Below are 19,240 nucleotides of genomic sequence, written 5' to 3' on the forward strand. Positions count from 1 at the left end.
CGAAGTTTGCTGGAGACTTGGAATGGTTTTTCTGGTACTCAATTTGGAGTACACTCAGGGACTATCAACTTGGTCATAGGTTACGTTCAGAGGCCAAATGGAAGGTAAAGGATGATTTGGACTGGGTTTCACATGACAGCTGAGCGAGAAAATGGTCCGTCTGCTCTCCCTTTGCAGCTATTAAAAAAGCAGTTCCTGAAGTGAGGCCACCCTCTCTGGTAGTCTCTGGGGCCCTGCCATCACCTTGCCCCACTGCACTGTTGTTTTGGGGGTGTGTTTGTGTGTTGTGAAGGGCAATGGAAAAAGGAAGGGACTAGGGCTGTGGGCATTTGTTTTCTTCTGCCTGGCATCTCTACCTGATTCAAGACTGGGTCGCAGCAAGCACAGCTAGGAGGAAGAAGAAATGTGGGGAGAATGACACTGGCCAGCCACCAAAGACAACACAGCCACCATGGAAAGAAGCCATAAGTCACCTGGAGGGGTGGTCACCTCTGCCATGGCTCAACTTGACAGAATGGTGCCCTAGAAGGTAACAATTTTCATAACCTTAAAAGACATCCTCAGCCCCGTGTTCTAACAGCCTCATTGTACCAAGGGTTTAGAAGACATTAGCATCTGTGGGCAATGGGCGGGTCACATGATTCAACCTTATCTGTAGAGGAAAAAAATGAAAAGCTGATGGTCGGTCACTTGGACAGCCCAACAGGTGCCACCTCCAGCTGGAGACAGAGCCTTGACAACCTCACCAATGGTCATAGTATTGCATTGGGATAGCTGGTGCTGGCCCTCCCAATCCGCTGGGCACCAGCCATCCCAACGCAGCACCTGCCACACCCCTCTGCCATTTTCATATTTTCCTCACAGAAGTTTTATCTACCTGTGCAGGAATCTTCAGAGTTTCTTTGGGGAATCTAAACATGTGGTTTGCATTTAACACAAATAATCGGACTGGGGATCTGTGAGGGCAGAGGCTATATTTTATCACTCTGTTCCCAATGCAAACGCAGGAAACATACCAGGAAAAGCCAAGTCACAGTCCTGATTTCCTAGCAACATTTTGCACTGACTGTGATCAGACCAGTCACAAATTTATGTCTTAGGTAAAATTTTAAAATACAGCCCTGGAATCAAATAATGGGATATCAAATACTTTTAATGAAATCCCGTAGGTGGGAAGAAAAGCATTTCCATAGTCCTGCCAGTCCCCCAGTCTGGGGAAGGCTGGATATTGCCGAACACAGTATTTCACTGGGTCTGAAGGCGACCACATCAGTCTTTCACAGTGAGGGATGCTAGGAATGGAGGAGCCAAGTCTGAACCACAGCTTTTCAGTTGGTGAAGAAGTGGGACAAGGCTCCATGGTTGTTTCACAGCCTTCCCCTGGCTACCCTCCACATCAGTCATGATTGCTACCCTCCTTCACTACCTGCTGGCCAATGGATGGGACTCAAGGTTTCTTGTCTTTTTGGGTCACCAACCATCTGTACAGAAAAAGGCCATTTTTCCTGCCTGAAAAGTGAGCACTACAGGCTGGCTCTTGTTCCATAGAGTAACTGTCTGAAGAAGCGAGTCTTTAGACACCACACTCGCACTTCCCCGTCACACAGGCTTGCAGACTAAATATTAAAGACTAGACCTCAGCTTGCAAAGGAAATTCTAAGAACAGAAACAAAAGAAGGTCACCTGTTACCACTACCAGCCATCTGTGGAGAAGCCACCACTGAGAGAGCCAACACTCAGCACCTTTACTAAGTCGAAATCAAACAGATATTCCACAGCTATGAAATATCTGAACGTCTCCGGAGACAGTTCACAGCAGACAATTGACAGCAGATGTAAAGTACCTCTGATCAACGTGGGCCCCACTTAGGAAGTTCCTGAGCGTGTCCACGGACTGCATGCCATTTGCTTGCCTTCACAGAGCATTTATGGGTGGCCATGGCTGGGTTATAGGAGTGGAATGCTGTAGGGTTTCAGAGGCTGGTGATAGTCAACAATCTGGTCACACTACACACATCACCCTTCCTCGGACAGGGGCCTGTTATTCACAGTGACCCCTTGGATGCTCACGCATCTGGGCATACTCTCCCTCATTCCAATGCAAATGTTGCCTCCACGGGAAATGTTTGTCACCACTTCCTGCCACATGGTTGTTCTCGTTGTGTTCCCACCTCCTACGGATGTCCCTCTTGAGCTCTTTCTCACTTTTAAAAATTTATTCAATAGCTGTTTACTGAGGGCATTACTCTCAACCCTGATGATACAACAGTATCGTAGTGGGACTCAGACTCTTGAAGCAGAAAAGCTTTGGTATCTCCCATGCCCAGCGCACTTTGTGACACTTTTTAGGAACTTGGTTAGAGGTTAATTAGAATTGATACTAATTCTAATGAGACATCACAACTTTGCCTTAACATTCAATGATAAACCTGCTAGGTGTTTCACACAGCTAGGTCAAGAGTTCATATTCTGTCTTTCAAATAGCCAGCCACTGGCCCATTTAGGAACACAGCAGAAGACCATCTAACTATTAAACATCAATTTCTCTTATAACATTTTCCTGAAAAAAATAAAAAACAAATCCCTCTAGTGTTTAGTGTTGGTCTGCCCTGTGACTCAGAGAGCTGGGGAATCTAGCTAAGTCTGAGCCGCAGCCTTCGCTGACCCAGCACAGCTCACTACAGCATGATGCCCAAGGGCTGGCTGGCCACTAAGTTGCTTCCTGTATTCCATCTGACACAGCTTAGTCAGCATTCCAGGCTCTTCAGGGGCACAGCTTCATAAAGTACTGATGGTACTAGAAGAAAGGCAAACTGACAGGATAGTTATTCTCATATGAATTTAAGATAATCAGCCAGTGCTCTGCCTCCCGATGGGAAGCCTCACTGGCTTTTCCTTCTTGGTGTTCTTTCCTGTTCCCTCTTTACCTTTCCAGTCTAAACACGGGGGTGCCCAGGGTTCACTCCTTCCTCCTCCTCCCTATCTGCATTCCCCTCCTCATCGCAGTTGGCCCCATGGCTTTAAGTACTACCCCAAGCTGAGTTTTCATTTCCAGTTTTGAACTCCAGATGTGCATATCCAGCTGCCTGCTTGGCCTCCACTGGGATGTCTAGGCAAGGCACTTGAAAATTATGTGCAAACCAGGACTCTTGATTTTCATTCCACACTCAAAACGTGTTCTTCACCTTGTCCACCTCATCTCAGCAAATGAGAGTTCAATTCTTAAACATGTGCAGGTGGGAAACCTTGCTATCACCTTTGACTCCTTTCTCAGAAATCCCACGTTACTCTATCGGCAAGCCTGTGGGCCTTCATTCTAGCTGTTCCCTTTGCCTGGAATGCTTTCTCCTATACCCATATGGCTAACTCCTCTGTCTCCTTCAAGGCTGTGGTTAAATCTCCTCAATAAATCCTATCCTAACTCTCTTCAACATTCCCTCTCACTATTCCAGCACACCCCAGCCTCTTACCCGGGCTACACCTTCTCCTGGCTCCTCTACCCTATTGCACACCACCTTTTAACATACTATATAGTTTACTTACTTTGTTTATTGTCTGCCCCCACTAGCTTGAATGTAAACTGCATGAGGACAGGGAACTTTGTGCAGTTTGTTCTTTGTGTCCCAACTGCCTAGAACAAGGTCTGACATGTAACAAGTGCTTAGTAAATATTCACTGATTGAATGGATGAATGAAAAGATAAGGTGATGTGATTATATTACATTTTTAAACAAAGGCATTGTAGAAAGTTCTTGACAAATTTTTGAAATGGCTGGAGGAAAAGCTTCATTTTGCACTTCTGGCCAACAGAACGCCAGCCACACAGTTACTACTGAAACACATGTGCAGACCAAACCACAGGACTGGTCTTTTACATAACTGCCTGCACTGAAAACCTTCCTGGCTACAGAAAATAGCTGGTTGTTAGGAAATCACATAGAAAAAAGTAGTCACTTGATTAAATGTAATACACTTTCAGGTATCTAGAGACCAGCCTGAGTCTAGGCTCAGATCTCTGAAATTGTTTCCAGCCTGGCCTGGCTGCAGCATGGACAGCTGCCAAGACAGGCCGTGGCTGACCTGTGAGAGCTGGCCAGGCACTGGCCGGGAGAGGAGCAGCACGCGGGAGAAGGACGGGAAAGGACAGGTGAGAGAAGACAAAAGATATGCGGGGGAATGAGGTGATCCACGGCCACTTGTGAAAGAGGCAGGGTGGTACTTAGCAGCAGTGTGAGCCTGGAGAACGGAAAACACCACTGTGAAGGTACCAGCACTGTGGGCAGAGGATGCAGAACTGTTCTGCAGCCCAGGAAAACGCCCACTCCTCTTGGCTGCATCGCAGATCAACCTCTGAGGGTGGGGGATGAGTTTTCCTGTTCCCAGTAGATGTTTAGAAGTCAGGCCATCTGTCTCGATCAAGTGTACAACAACTGGGACTGAGTGATAAGCAACATCGCTGTGTGTGGTTAACGCTCATCTGTGTGCTTCCCTCTCTTTTCTGTCTACGTGTTTAATCTTTCCCCAAGTCATCTTCCATGCTGATAGTGGGAAGTCATTCTGGCAGCCCCTAACAGCTATTTGTAGGTCAGCAACTGTTGTTAAGTGGAGACATTTTCTCTTTTACAATATCCCAAGGCAAACTGTCAGTCTGAAGGCTGTGCTTTGAGGAGGGCTCATGTATCAGACCACATCCAGTTCCCTCGCCACTGAATTTGCCGTTAAGATATACTCTTCCAAAGACCACAGTGTGAGCCTGCAGATTTCCCATGTGCAGGGACTCTGGAGACACTGCAGTACTGATCCTCGCTCACCAAGACAAGAGACACCCTACTTCAGAAGAGAGAGACATACATGATACAATTCAGAATGAATTTCATGGGTAAAAATAATAAAAAGTGGATAACTATCTGGAAAACTATCCAGTAAAAAAAAACAGAAGTCTCACTGTGACACAGATGCACTTGTCCCATTATAAAAAGCACTGGTCCCAAGACAGGCTGGAGGCCTGAACTGCGATTCCACTGGAAACGCGCTGACCGTGGTAAGGAGTGTTCCTATTCCTCAGTTTCTATGACTCCAGCCCTATCCCCAGCTACACTCAGTGCCTCTTACGCAGTCCCCTACACATATGGCAGTGTTGACCAGCTTTACGTGCCATTTCTGATGCCCATTTCCTTTCTAAGCGTCACTTCTTTGGAAGAACCTTCTGGAAAGGTCTTCTATAGTAAAAATGATAGATTCCAAGTAAAGATGAAATGGAGGTGAAACTATAAACACCTTCCCCCAAATTTATAATATACATTCACAATGGATACTTAAACTCGTGTTGGAAGTTCGTAAAGGTGATTAGAACCCTTTAATAATCATGAAGATAATTTACACTAACAATGGCAGCATTTCATCCTTGTTGAGCACTCTGTGCTAGACATTGGTTAAGCACTTTAACTATAACTCATGCAGTCCTGATAGCAATCCTATGAGGTTGATATTATTAATGTCATTTGACAGATGAGGAAACTGAGGCACAGAATGGCTAAGTAGGGTTACACAGTTAACGGCAGGACAGGGAACTCAAAATTAGAGAATGTGGCTCCAGAGTCCACTTCCTGAGCCTTATCCTAGACTGCTGTTTTACTGCAGACCAGAGACTAACTTCCAAGACAAAAACATTTGTCCAACTGAAGAGGGGAGACTGATATGCACTCAAAAGCTGACTTAGTTATATCTACGAGGATGAGAGAGCAGGTGATAAGGAACCATTATCAAGTGAGAAACCACAGGAGTGCCGTGAGGAGTTATGGAGGGGGAAAGACTGCACCAAAACAAAGGTTGCCTAATGTCAAGCAGGTTGACTTGCTAATCCTATTGCAAAACAACAGCAAGATAAAGAAATTCCATCCCCACTATCTCTTCCATTTGATCTGAGTGTCACCAACCTTACCGAAGCATTAGATGCCACTTTGGAATGGCTGCCCTTGGTCCAACCAACTTCTAGAAAGAAGCCTAGTGAACAGGTCAGAACAATTTAAGGTTCACTATGATGTGAACCTTGTACAGAATGTGGAACACCTGTGTGAGCAGAAAACTGCAAACAGCAACAAACCCACTGGACCAGAAGAGGAAAAAAAAAGATCTAAGCAGTAAAATCAACTGACAACTTTAGTTTTTGCTCAGATCTTGTATGCTTGGGAACCATCTGAAATTACAGATCCACTCAGAAAAATAATGCCATCCACAAAATGATCCATAAAAAAACACATCCAAGAAAGCCATCTGTAGCCAATTAGACAAAATCGAGCAATGAGCATCTCAGTCCCAAATCCCTCTTCCAGTAGCTCAGGCCACTGTTCAGCCATCTCGCCTCCTCCAAGCAGCCTTTCTCAGTTCACAGAGCTGATGATCTTTGTCTTGCCTGACTGCCTCCTCACCCCTGAATCCTTGCACCACTATCTGTGATCCAGGGGGTGTTAGTTACACACATAGCATTGAGGGATCTGCTTATTCCTATGTCTGCGTGCAGGGGAAGCTGCTCGTAATCTCAGGCATCTGGCTCTCGTGAAAGCTTGCTTAGAACAACTGTAAACACCAGAGGGTTGGGGGGAAGCAAGATCTCTTCCTTCCACCCAGGAAGAGTTCTGGTTCTGTACCCTACAAGCCCAAATGAAATTAGCAAAGGTATTCAAGCCTGCTTGTCTTCCTCAGATACCAGATGGGCTGCTATCTTCAGTACCAAAACTTCAATTAGCCACTCAGAGTCTGGGGCACTTAAACAGTATTTCTAAATAAAAGTAATATAACAAAGTAGGAGTTATAACATGAATCACGAATTTCTGCCCAATCGTGACCACTTTTGGTTAATCTATACCTTTGCCCATTCAGGTTTTTCAATGAAAACTTGTTCAAAGCTCAAGTAGAATTTGATTTCAGTGATGACCAGTTCTGAAGTGATTCTTCAAATGATGGCTCATCAGTTATTTATGCCATAACTGTCTAGGAGGGCTGTGGGTCTATGTCACAATTGAGACTTAATGGCAATCGTTAAATCCAAACGCCTGTAAATTTACAGCTGGGGCTAGAAGAGACTAATGAGTGGTTCCACAGATACATGCCTCTGTCAGCGAACATCCATTTACTGAGCATCTACTATGCACGAAGTGGGTTCCACTCTGAACACCAGAGGTAGAACTGAAAAGACACGTTGCACCCTTGTGGGGCTTCCTTATATTCTGAAACAGTGGCTTTTACACTTCCTGGATTTGACAGTCCAGAAAAACTGTTGGGAGGTCAACATTTTTTATTTTGCTAATAAGGACACTGAAGATAGCCTTTATTGTCTCCTCTCATCATTTCATAAAAGAATATTTTAATATAAGAAGGGTGAAGGATGTAATCGGAAAATAAAGGGCAGTTCTTTGAAGCGAATACATTCGGCTTGATGAAATGTTACTACACTTACCAAACTTCCTTGATTTTGCTGTGAAATGGTAGAAGCCTTAGCACAGAGTGGACCAGCACTGGTTCAAAGGAAGCAACTTCTGGCTGAGGGCCCTTCTGCGGGGTAAGAGATGGGGGAGTGCAGAGGGTACCTGTGTTAAGATGTGGACACCTTTCTAAGAAGCCTATTTATTTACTGTGCAAGTATCAAGATACAGGGTAAGGAGGCTCTGAGTCTCTTTGGAGTCTAGGTCCAAACTTGTTTTTGTTGCATCTCATTTTGTGTTTTAAGTTTTAAGAGACGAGGTCTCACTATGTTGTCCAGGCTAATATGCAGTGGCTATTCACAGGCGTGATCATATTGCACTACAGTCCCAAACTCAAGTGATCCTCCTGCCCGAGTAGCTAGGACCACAGGCATGAGCCTACGTGGCTTACTCCATCTCATTTTAAAGTTTCAAGAGTTTGTGGACAAGCTAAACCAGCTTAATGTCGACATTTAGTAACTCATTTAGTTCCAGGGGCCAGATCAGGAACAGGAAATCAAAGGGTTTCCTGGCAATAAAAGTGTTTTTGTGAATGACTACAGCATCTTTGAGAGCAGATATCTACATGTTATTTTAGTACTTGATCAATAATATTAGAAGCTTTAACCAGTAAGATTTTCAGAGACAAGCAAGAGAAAAAGGGAAGGAACTGGTTATTTTCAAGTTGTCAATTAAAAACAAAGAAGCTTGCATTAATGCTTTTGCTGTTTCCCCAGAGAAATCTAGTAGGATATCCATTTTCTACTAAAAATACTCCCATGATATTATAGTTGGCAAGAAAAACACTCTCCGGGTGGAGAGAAGATGACAGACAGATGAACATAAATAGAATTCTTTAGAAGACAATCACAGCACAGTTGTCATAAAAAGATCTTACAACCAAGGTCCCCAAAGGAAGTTTCTGTTATAATTACTTGAAATTAATGGCCATCAATTAAAAATTGTCTGATGCCCTTAGGATACATGGAGAAACAATCTAGAAGAAACATGCAGTTTCTCCATTGTTGAAGCCTCCCTCTTTCTCAGCAATGATTCCTGTTTAAAAGCAAATTACTTCCGCTAGCAGTTTTTAAAGCCTTAACTCTAGAACTGTTGAAATACATCTCAACAAACTCATCTAGCCAGATGATTCCTTCCCGTCAGTTAGTGATGAAGCCTTACTTCACATTCCGGGTGAGAAGCTGTTTGTTAACTGGCTTATATGCAACTGGAAGAACTTTATGAAATACATTCTCCACAAGTTATTCACCAGACAGGCAGGATTATGAAAGACAGAGCTCCTGCTTGACTATAACCAAAATACACTGATAATTCGAAACAAGTTACTAAAATAAAAAAGCTGCAAAATGTAATGTGTAGCAGAGTAAAAGGCACTTTGAAAAAACATAGTCACTAAGGTATGGAATTTCTAGGACAAGTAAATTTCTTGCCCGTTGAGGTCTTTGGGTGCAGATAATGTTAAATAATTCCTACTACAACAAACCAGGCGCTGTCTTTTCAACACCAGATCCCTGAACTTGGCCTCTGTCACTCTGAACACACAGCCACTCTGCATTTTGAGTTGAAATTACTTAAGAGTTGTGTACATGTATTTGTACTGATTCTTAAAGCATTTTAATATTGGCTTCACTTTCTCTGTATGTGTAGTTTTAATCTGTACTGCTGGCTGTCTTTAAAAGAAAAAAGTTGCTGGCCATTTAATAAAGCTACTGGGAAGACCATCTACAATAAATGAGCTCATAAATGTGGCTGACTGTGCTGTAGGACAGTTCTTCATAGCAGATGCAAATTACTTTTGAAGTGGCTTTATAGCTTAAAAGAATACCACCTTTGCATTAAGCCCCTAAAACAGAGTGCCGGAACTGCTCATGTAAATATTCAGAGCCATGCTTAAATGATTATCTGTTAATGTCATTTGAACCTAGATCATCCATGGCTCTGTGATAATTTATGTCTACAATTAAGTAGTTGCCATGGCAAACCACTTTCACATTTTATTTGCATATCAACTGCTGTATCCGAATTTTAAGAGAGTTTGCAATTTACTTCCAGACTTTCCAACTCATTCTTTAAAAACAGGTCCCCATCTTGGGCAGGTGCAGTGACTCATGCCTGTAATCCCAGCACTTTGGGAGGCTGAGGCAGGTGGATCACCTGAGGTCAGGAGTTCGAGACCAGCCTGGCCAACATGGTGAAATCCCATCTCTACTAAAAATACCAAAAATTAGCCAGGTATTGTGGCAGGTGCCTATAAGCCCAGCTACTGAGGAGGCTGAGACAGGAGAATCGCTTGAACCCGGGAGGCAGAGGTTGCAGTGAGCCAAAATCAAGCCATTGCACTCCAGCCTGGGCAATAAGAGTGAAACTCCGTCTCAAAAAAAACCAAAACAACAACAACAACAACAAAAAAACCAAAAAACAAAAACAAAAAGAAAACCAGTTCCTGTCTCTAGATTTACTAAATTAATACCTGCTTGGCCCACTTGCTTTTCAGCAGTCATTTTTTAATTTAATGATATGGTTGAATTATTCATTCTCTTTATATATTATTTATTTTATATTTCTTTTGCTTCTCTGTGGTACAGTTTATGAAATGATGACTCTCTAATACAGCCTGGGAGCAGAACTCAGGAAGTTGTAGACCTGTGTCTACAGGTCTCTGCACATAGCAGACACCCAATAAAAGTGCCTAGGACTGAAATTGAATTCTGACCTGCCTTCTCACAACATGTCTGCATTTGGTTTACCTTTTTACCAAGGGACTACTAAAGGCTGGTGAATTAGGAAATGTGTCCTATCAGTGGTAAGGTTAAACTGTTCAGACACGGAACTGTTGGACCTGACTTCTGGTGGAGCATCGTCTGTCTGGAGAGCCAGAAACCAAGAGCCTCCCTTTGGCAGCCAGAGGTCTTCAGGGCCTTATGCTCACCAGGAAGAAAAGGAAGGGCTGTTCCTTCTATTCTCCCCATGCCTCTTTGAGGGTGTTCTGAAGGTGGGCAACCAAGGTCACACCACCCCAGAGAAAGCCCAGTGACTTTTTCTGGAGTAAAATTCTGAGGCAGGGCTCCGTGTGCGCCAGGCATCTCCGTCCCTCTCCCTGTGCTTCCCGATCCCCTGTTCTGATTTCTCTCCTCTCAGTGGCTGACCTTGTCTTTTGGGCCTGGGAGTGAGTAAGTAGGGCATGAGAACAGTCATGGGGTTGGGCTATGGTCCTAACCTTGCTGCTTAAGGTAACTTTTTACCCTGTGTAAAAAGCAGTGAGAATACCAAGTCCTGGAGAGTGATCAGCTGCATTTCATATGCCGGCCCTTCCACCCACCAGATTTATGACGAAAGCAATTCCATAAGCGGCAAAAGCAAAATCCCCACTTGTCTGTCCTGGCTTTTCCTTTTATTGCCTTTTTTCATGTTGTCCTCTTTCACCCTCAATCATCGCTCACTTCCAAGAAGGCTGAGCCTGCACACACCAGGCCCTTCACCGCCAGCACCATTCCCACGACCACACCCTTCACCGCAGCCCTGCAGAGGCAGGGTTCAGCCCCAGGGCAATCTATCTGGTCAGACTGGTGGGGCAGCTTGCTCAGGCTGTCCTGCTGGACTGAGACCCATGCAGACAGAGGGCTGGAGGGAGTAGAGAGTGTGAGAGCCAGCCCAGCATAAAGGGAAGACTGGAAGATAGCAGGCAGCTGGCCGGTGGCTCATGCTCATGGCGGTCCCTGTGGAATAGGCCCAGCCAGCACAAGTGAGCCAAATCCTGAGCTCAGTTTAATGGCTTCAGTCCCAAACCTGAGTCACTGGGGATTCCATGGACTTCTAAGAGAACCCTACACGCATTTCCAAAAACAAACTGCTTGATGTTGTCATGGAAAACCTGGATCTTTGCATTCTATGGTTTCACGATGGATTATATCCAGGTCACGACCTAAGGAAGACAGCCGGCAAAAAGCCAACCCTGCTGGCTGATCACCGGCTTTTGTAACGAATCCCAAAGGGATGCGAACCGATGTGTGCTGCTGGCTCTGCCAAGTCCTTGGACAAGTTCTCACCTCAGAAGACCAATCAGCCTGTGGTTTACTCCGCCAGGAGGCTCTAGGAAGCCACCTGCAATCAACATTCAATGGCTAGAAGCTGCCTCCAGAAGGCGAAGGAATGGAAAATGTGCATGTCAGAGGAAGGGGAGTGGGAGGAAGGAGCTCTTTGTTTTCCTGTCAATTTGACTACTCTCTCCTGCTTTTTAAAAAAATGATCTGAGGACACCCCTGGTTACATCAAAGCCACAGGACTGCTGTGCGCCCTGAGCTCCAACACAGGCAGGCTCTTAAGGACAGGGAAGGACCCTACACACTGTATTTGTGTATGATTTGAACAGAATAAGGTCAATTCTAAAAGCTACAAGATATCCCTGTTCCTAAGAATGCAACAAATCCGGGAAACATATAATATACTAAAACTTGCCAAGAAAGCAGAAATACTTTGATAATGATTCTATAGCTACCATTTATTATTTACTGTGTGTTAAGCACTATGCTTAAGCCTTTTTATGTAGCATCTAACTTAATCCTCAAAACAGTCCTGAGGTATAAAGTATTATACCCATTTTACAAGTGAGAAAACTATGGCTCAGAAAAGTGAGGCAAATTGGTCTGTGTTTCAAAGGCACATTCAGGTGAGGCTTGACCCCTCATTACTGCGTGAGTGCTGAACATCAAGGACACGTGCACAGTATTTAGAAAGTATCAGCCGGATGTCCACCATTAGGTCAGACCCTGAAGGCAGATCCTGCTATCTGGACTCACGTAACAGGCAATAGTTATATTTCATTACTGTTTAAGTTAGCCCAGAGTTTGGGATTTCCACTGAAGTAGCAGATTCTTTCACACCCGATTTCTAAACTCGGACAAGATTTTGATTAATTGTGCTGTGTTTTTTATAGACAGTGAAGGCTACACAAGCCGGTGGCCTATTTATATCTTAAAATTAGGTATAGCAAAAGAATATGCTCACGATCATTTTTCATCCAGTCACATTTTTGCCAAAATGTAAGGTGTAAGAACAAACACAGCCTGAGTATATTTCTAAAGAATCTTTTTTGTTGCTCTGGCAACGGGCTCCTTTCTCACCATTTGTTTCAGTGTTGAAGAGATCCAGGGCTGAGGGAGACGGGGCATAGGGAGAGAAGAAGCCGATGCTCACAGCTGCAGCAAGTCCTTGCTGAGGCTGGGGCTGACCAGAGGCTATCACAGATTGGCCAACGGGAGAAAGCCAGCCAGCCCTTTCGGATGCCAGTGTGGCAACGTCCTCAGCCACGGATGCAAGAACCACAGCGCCCCTTACACTGGCTTGAAGTGCATGATGAGACCTCCGATAGGGGAGAAAGCGCCCACTGAGTATCCCTTGCAGGTGTGACCCCCAAACATAAGAAGTATAGCTCAGTCCCTCTTTTTCATGATTTCTTCTCTGAAGGGTGATGCTAGGCTGGACAGAGAAAAGAAACCAGTTATTTCCTGCATTTCAGCACTTAGATCAGTGGCTCCTAGACAGCAGTCAAACTATGCAGGAATCTCTGCCTCCTGCCAATTTAAAATTCTGAGTAATTTAAGCATTTTTGAGATGCTGCATAAGTAACAGGCGTAAGGAGGAAGTTAAAGCTTCTAGACTGGAAAGAGGCAGAAGATCAGCACCAGCCCTCAGGAGTGCTCCTACTTCTTTCTCCTCAACCCTCCTCCCAGAGGCCTTGTGCAGACAGAAAAGTAAGAAAAACTCATTGGATGCCAGGCACAGTGGCTCACACCTGTAATCCCAGCACTTTGGGGGCGGAGGTGGGTGGATCACTTGAGGTCAGGAGTTTGAGACCAGACTGGCCAACATGAGGAAACCCTGTCAATACTAAAAATACAAAAATTAGCCGGGCATTGTGGCGGGCGCCTGTCATCCCAGGAACTTGGGAGGCTGAGGCAGGAGAATCGCTTGAAACTGGGAAGGGGAGGTTTCAGTGAGCCAAATCATGCCATCGCATTCCCACCTGGGCAACAGCGTGAGAATCCGTCTTAAAAAAAAAGAAAAGAAAAAAGAAAAAAAACTCCCTGGAGCGTTCGAATACCGGAGAGCCATACTAATCTTTGTGCAATAATAACACCGTGCCATTAATGTGAGGCACACGAGAGTACCAGAATGTGTTGGACTAATCCACATTCAGAGATGGAATTCACTCAACTAACACCTTATTATACACTGCATGTAAATAGTCTTGAAGGATACTATGCTTTGCTTCTCAATGACTGCCAAAGATAGGTTTAGTGTTATGGCCCAAGATGTCCCACCCCTTCCAGTAAATGGCCACTGGTTTACTGGAAGATAGTGGGATCATCAAGTTTCTCAGGATAAGAAGCACCCCTACATGACAAACCAGGAGTCTCATCTACATACCAGCAAATCAATAAAGCCCATAATAAAGGCATGAAATCATCAAGGATGTACAAATACAACAGAGTGAGGGAACAGTAAACAGAAATCCTTCTCTCTGGTCAACGAGGGCTCTTCAACAGGATTAATAAATTGTGTGTGCTGACTTCCCTTGAGCTACATGTTTGACTCTTCAAAAGCCTTCAGTAACATTTATCTGCAAAAGTTTTAAGATATACACATGCATGCATACACACACACACACACACACACCCCTGAGGCACCTTGTGTCCAAGGAGAATAAAGCAGGGACATTTCTCTGATAAGAAAATGATGGGCCGGGCGTGGTGGCTCAAGCCTGTAATCCCAGCACTTTGGGAGGCCGAGAGGGGCGGATCACGAGGTCAGGAGATCGAGACCATCCTGGCGAACACGGTGAAACCCCGTCTCTACTAAAAAGTACAAAAAAACTAGCCAGGTGAGTTGGCGGGTGCCTGTAGTCCCAGCTACTCGGGAGGCTGAGGCAGGAGAATGGCGTAAAACTGGGGAGGCGGAGCTTGCAGTGAGCTGAGATCTGGCCACTGCACTCCAGCCTGGGCGACAGAGCCAGACTCCGTCTCAAAAAAGAAAAAAAGAAAATGATGACTCAGTCTTGAAACCCACCTTTAACATTTCTGGGTGGTGAGATGCCAAGCTGAAGGGGACAGACATCTTCAGAAGTGAGTCAAAACGGGACAAGGAGCTTCACAGAATCAAACTCTAAGCCTAAAAATTCTAAAAGAAGGTCATATTTTCCAATCTTCCTATTTTTCAGAAGGAGAACGCTGAGACCCGGGGTGGTACATTTATCTCATGTGAAACTGCTATTGAGGAGCAATGCTGAAATACAGAATCCTGGTCTCCCAAATTCCATGAGTGCCTGGGTCACTTGTGGTATGGCTGATCCTGGCAGATGGAGAGATGAGGGACCTGAGACTTGTCCCTTTGGGCCAGAAAGTTTAAGGGGCCTGGTGTCTGGATGGTGTATTCCCCCATGAAAGCAAATCAGAACTAAGGAGCAGGCCCTCTGTCATTTCTCTTGGCCCATTACTCCCCATCCCCCACCTCCACCCTACACAGGGGCCTCCTAAGATTTGAGGAACAGTAAACTTTATCTTATCGGCTGTTTGGGAAAAAACTGTCATTTGATCTGTTTATTTGGAAGCCAGCCCTGTTGAGCTCAAGAGTTTGCTATGAGGCCGGCGAGAGTGAATTCGTTTGGGGGCTGCTGCTTTACTGCCCTGGACACATGGCTCAGTGTATAACTTTATTTTGAAGAATCCTATGCACACAGCTCTAGAATTTGCTGAGGGATGAATCACCTGTGCCCTTCATTTAGGGTTGTAGGTGGGTAACTTTGTCCTGTTAGAGTCTAGATTAATGTCTTGGTTAAAAAGTAAGCACCTGTTTTCTGAATATCAAAGCAAGAGTCTACTCCTCTACTTCTTTGGGGATGTCTTCAAACTCAGCTGTGTGTTTGTGTGTGAATTTCTGTCACCCAGAACAAAAACCTTGAATCAAACCTAGACAGACTATTATCCCATTGGTTCAGGACCCACCTTTCAAACCCACGCAGGGAAGCCGACAAAATTGCTGGTAGCGGTGGATGCTTTCCCTGCAGCTCACAACCTTCTCCCTGGGACCACTGTAAAGAGCTCATCCTTTTCTTTCCGCCCATTTCTAATAAGCTCGTGAGTGAGAAATTCCCAGAAAATGGAAGAGTTAGCTTGCATTTTCTGATCTGAGTGCACAGAACATTCTGTCAGGCTCTAGGAGACAGACAATTTAAACCAGAACCTCACTAAACACACAGCAGCTGATACTAATTCCTTCCCAGCCCCTGTCTTCCCCGCCCAAGCTGAAATCATCTGGGGGCTGGAGCGGAGAGTGGATGGGGAAGCAGGCTTGCTGCTTCTTAATGAGCGACCCCACTTACATTCCTCTTAGCATCCAGTGCTTGCTGAAGGTGGGACTCACGCTTTTCATAATTCCTCAGGGAGTTGCACTGAAGTGGAGAGCATGCTTTTAATTTAATGGGAAACACAAAAAGTAGGAGTAGTTACTCAAACCAAAACCAACACCTTAGACCCCGAGGAAATAAGCAATGAGGAGGACCATGTAACACCAGAGAAGAACAAGCCCGTTTTCTTGTGGGGTAAGACAGGGGAAAAAGGCCCATGCGAGCAGCACACAAACGTCGCCTAGAACGGAAGGGGCAGAGGAAACCTGATTAGAGAGAAAATGGTCTTCTCCAAAACTGGCAGGAAGCAAATGTCCGGTGCCAGAGTGCGCTGCACCGGCAGCTCTCCATCCCTGCATCCCACCGTGCCCGGGGTCCTGCCTTCTTACCTGCAATTCCTTGCAACAGCCCACAGACGTTGAAGATGCTTTTCTTCATGATGCTCTGTACACACATGGTGAAGACGGACACCAAGGCCACCATGCAGAGAATAAAGATTCCCACAGCCAGGAAAATAGCTGTGGCCTGCCAGAAGCCGCTGGCGATCTCGCCGAAGCTCTCGGCGTAGGGCCCGCACAGCGTGTCCCGCTGGAAGTGCTGCATCCCTGGGTTCCGGATGCAGCGGGCGTAGATGCCCAGGGTGGGGTGGTAGGGCTCGGGGGAGCCCCCGCCTGGGCCCGCCGGCTCCGCGCCGCCACGGCTCCTCGCTTTCCCGACCAGCCAGTCTGCGCTCATGAAGGCAATGAGCTCGGCAAAAGCCACTACAATACTCAGCAAGGTCCAGAGCATCGAGCGACAGGTGACAATGACATGACACATATTGATGTTCCAGGCGAAGAAAGAGTCAGGAGTCCACGGAGTTAATCAAAAAAAGAAAGTCGGTGGGGAAGGAGGCTCGGGCGGCCCGGGAAGGAAGTCGCAGCTGCAGTCATTCACTCCCGCCGCCGGCCGCGTTCATGCTGGGGACAGCGCTCCCGGACCCAGAGCACCGCCTGCGGCCTCACCTAGGGGAGAGGGAGGGCGGTTAGCAGCGACGCCAGGCCCCGCCCCGCCTTCCCGCCGCGCAGCGACACAGTCCAAGCCCGGCCCGCGCCCGCAGAACCCTGCCAGCAAGCCCCGGGCCGGCCAGCATGCCAGGCGGTTGTTGCACTCGCTGCGTTTGTTTCAAGTTCTCCCTGACATCACTGCACTCAGAACTCTATGTGGCAGTTAACCTTCTCTCTTGGGAGCGCTATGGAAGGAGGCGGCTAGTGCCAGGTCCTGCTCCCAACCCAGGGAGCACTGTCCCGGTTGCTGCTGCACTCTTAGGACAGGGCTCCCGCTCCCTCATCTTTTACTGGAAAAAGTCAAACAGCACAGGGATCCAGAGTGGAGGAGGCAAGAATGGCAATCAACTCTATTAGTGGATTTTTTTTTTTTTTTTTTTTTTTTTTTTTTTTTAAGTTTGCAAGACTTTTTGGCCTGCTGTTTTGGTACTAGGTGAGTTAAGTTTTGCGAAACTTGCACCAAGCGCTTTTGCTTAACAGTAGAGAGTAGCAACACCCCACTTTTATTTCCTGGAAATTAAATTACTAACAGAGACATGTGTGTTTGCTTCATAGGTAAATAAGAAACAATCCCATGAAAAAGAATAAACAAAACATTGCTCCCACACCTATATTTCATCCATTTTTCACAGGGTGATTTTTAGACAAAATAATTTACACTAATTAAAACTCAGAGGGAAACAAACCTTAAGAGTTCATGCCTTACTTGGGGAAATTATTTTTAAAAGACATTAATGACCGTTAACTAAGCATCATTACAACTGAGTGGACTTGTTGACAACAGAACCTTGTCTATGAAGAATGCATCCCTTGAATTGTCCCAATTCATCCCATGTGCCTCTGCCTAAGCTTCGATTCACCCCAGGTCTGGAACTCAACGTGCCCATTGTTTCTCATTTCACAGAGGCCTCATTCTGTCCCCAAGGAGGAATGACTTCATTACCAGAAGACATTGCTCCAATGGCTCAAGCCTTCTTCAGAGGAGTCTAGACCCTGAAATGGGGGCCAGCAGTGCTGGTCTGCAGCCCCGTTTTCTGCCCCATTTCAAGGCCAAGAACAATCCCTCAGCTTACATCTGGGCACATGGCCCTGCTCTGAATGATTAGATCTCATTAACCGAGGTCAAGTCAACTCCATGAGAACTGCAAAGAGCCCCCTGGCATGTTGGGGGTGGGGTGAGGCAGGGAGTTATCAAAGAGGAAGAGAAGCGGGGAAATAAGGAAGCCCAGTGTCAAAGCTTAAAATGCCCGTTTCTACACCCTGCACCAGCTGTCTGCCTGCTGGCCGACTTCCTAGTTAGCATGTGATCTACCCATCCCTTGAAACATGATGTATTTTAAAATCCTCGTATCATGGTGGTTGCTATACAAGATGCTATTTTGGGGACACAGCTAGTGCACTACTAGGAACATATGCACTTAATTGTCAGGGTGTGTGTGCGTGTGTCACAACGCTATGCCAAGCACTGGGTAAGGGAAGGGAGTCCATCAGGTATGGGTTCCAAAGCCAGCTCCAGTACTGACCATGTGCATGTCTAACTTCTCAGAGCTTCCTCGTCTGAGCTGGTAAGGGTAGCCTACCTCACCAGATTATTGCAAGGAATGAACAAGAACCTACTGAAGCACCCACACAGTGCCTGGCAGAGTAAGTGCTTAACAAGTATCAACTCCTTGCCCTCAGAAGCTTTTCCTGTAACATAGATGACACCGTTCAGACAACTATTGTTCTAGTGGAGGTGCCCAGTAGATTACAGAAACCTGGCCACTGCACACAGAAAACATTAAGCACAGGCTACTTAGAGATGGACGAGGTCACTCATGTCTAAACTTTCCTGGCTGCCTTCAAGGGCAGAGTCCTGGTCTTCCTGTTTCCCCACTACCTAACTCAGCTGCCAATCCACCTGGTGGAGATAAATTAGCATTCAGCCAGAAGGTATAGCCTACTCCAACTCACTCATTCTCAGCTCCTCCTCCAGATAGTACCGAATAGAAAGCCTTTTGAGAAAAAAGTTACTGAGGGCTTTAGAGGAGACTGTTTATAATGAAAATAATCATTCTAAAAGAGAACAAGAAAATGAACCAAAAAGACTCCCAGGAGGCCCTGAGAGGCTGCACGTGCCCACCGGGCTCACAAACACTTTGAGTCCACAGGTGGCAATCCCAGCCTGTTGAGTGCTTTATATAAAGCCTTCCCATTTGATTAGAAAACCATTTTAGTTATGCCCAGCCAATCTCTGTCCCATCCCTTTTCTGTTAAATGTAATTTTTCTTTTTTTTTGAGATGGGGTCTCACTCAGTCACCCAGGCTGGAGT

At 45.8% G+C, this 19,240-nt stretch overlaps 1 protein-coding gene across 6 annotated transcripts in view; it reads right to left on the minus strand.

Annotated features, from left to right (window-relative positions):
- Positions 1-19,240, minus strand: part of LHFPL2 (LHFPL tetraspan subfamily member 2) — a 163,616-nt gene that overhangs the window by 14,671 nt on the left and 129,705 nt on the right. For 3 of the 6 annotated variants that reach the window (XM_005557230.4, XM_005557229.4, XM_045393917.2), the window contains one exon: positions 16,272-16,886. In XM_005557230.4, coding sequence (XP_005557287.1) covers positions 16,272-16,701 — 430 coding nt within the window. In that variant the 5' untranslated portion in view covers positions 16,702-16,886. Of the gene's footprint in view, positions 1-12,601; positions 12,957-15,858; positions 15,945-16,271; positions 16,887-19,240 lie in introns of all 6 variants that reach the window. The other 3 variants (XR_012413756.1, XM_073993670.1, XM_073993669.1) reach the window with 3 other exon arrangements.

The sequence above is a fragment of the Macaca fascicularis genome, chromosome 6 (assembly GCF_037993035.2).
Source record: "Macaca fascicularis isolate 582-1 chromosome 6, T2T-MFA8v1.1".
Classification (NCBI taxonomy): domain Eukaryota; kingdom Metazoa; phylum Chordata; class Mammalia; order Primates; family Cercopithecidae; genus Macaca; species Macaca fascicularis.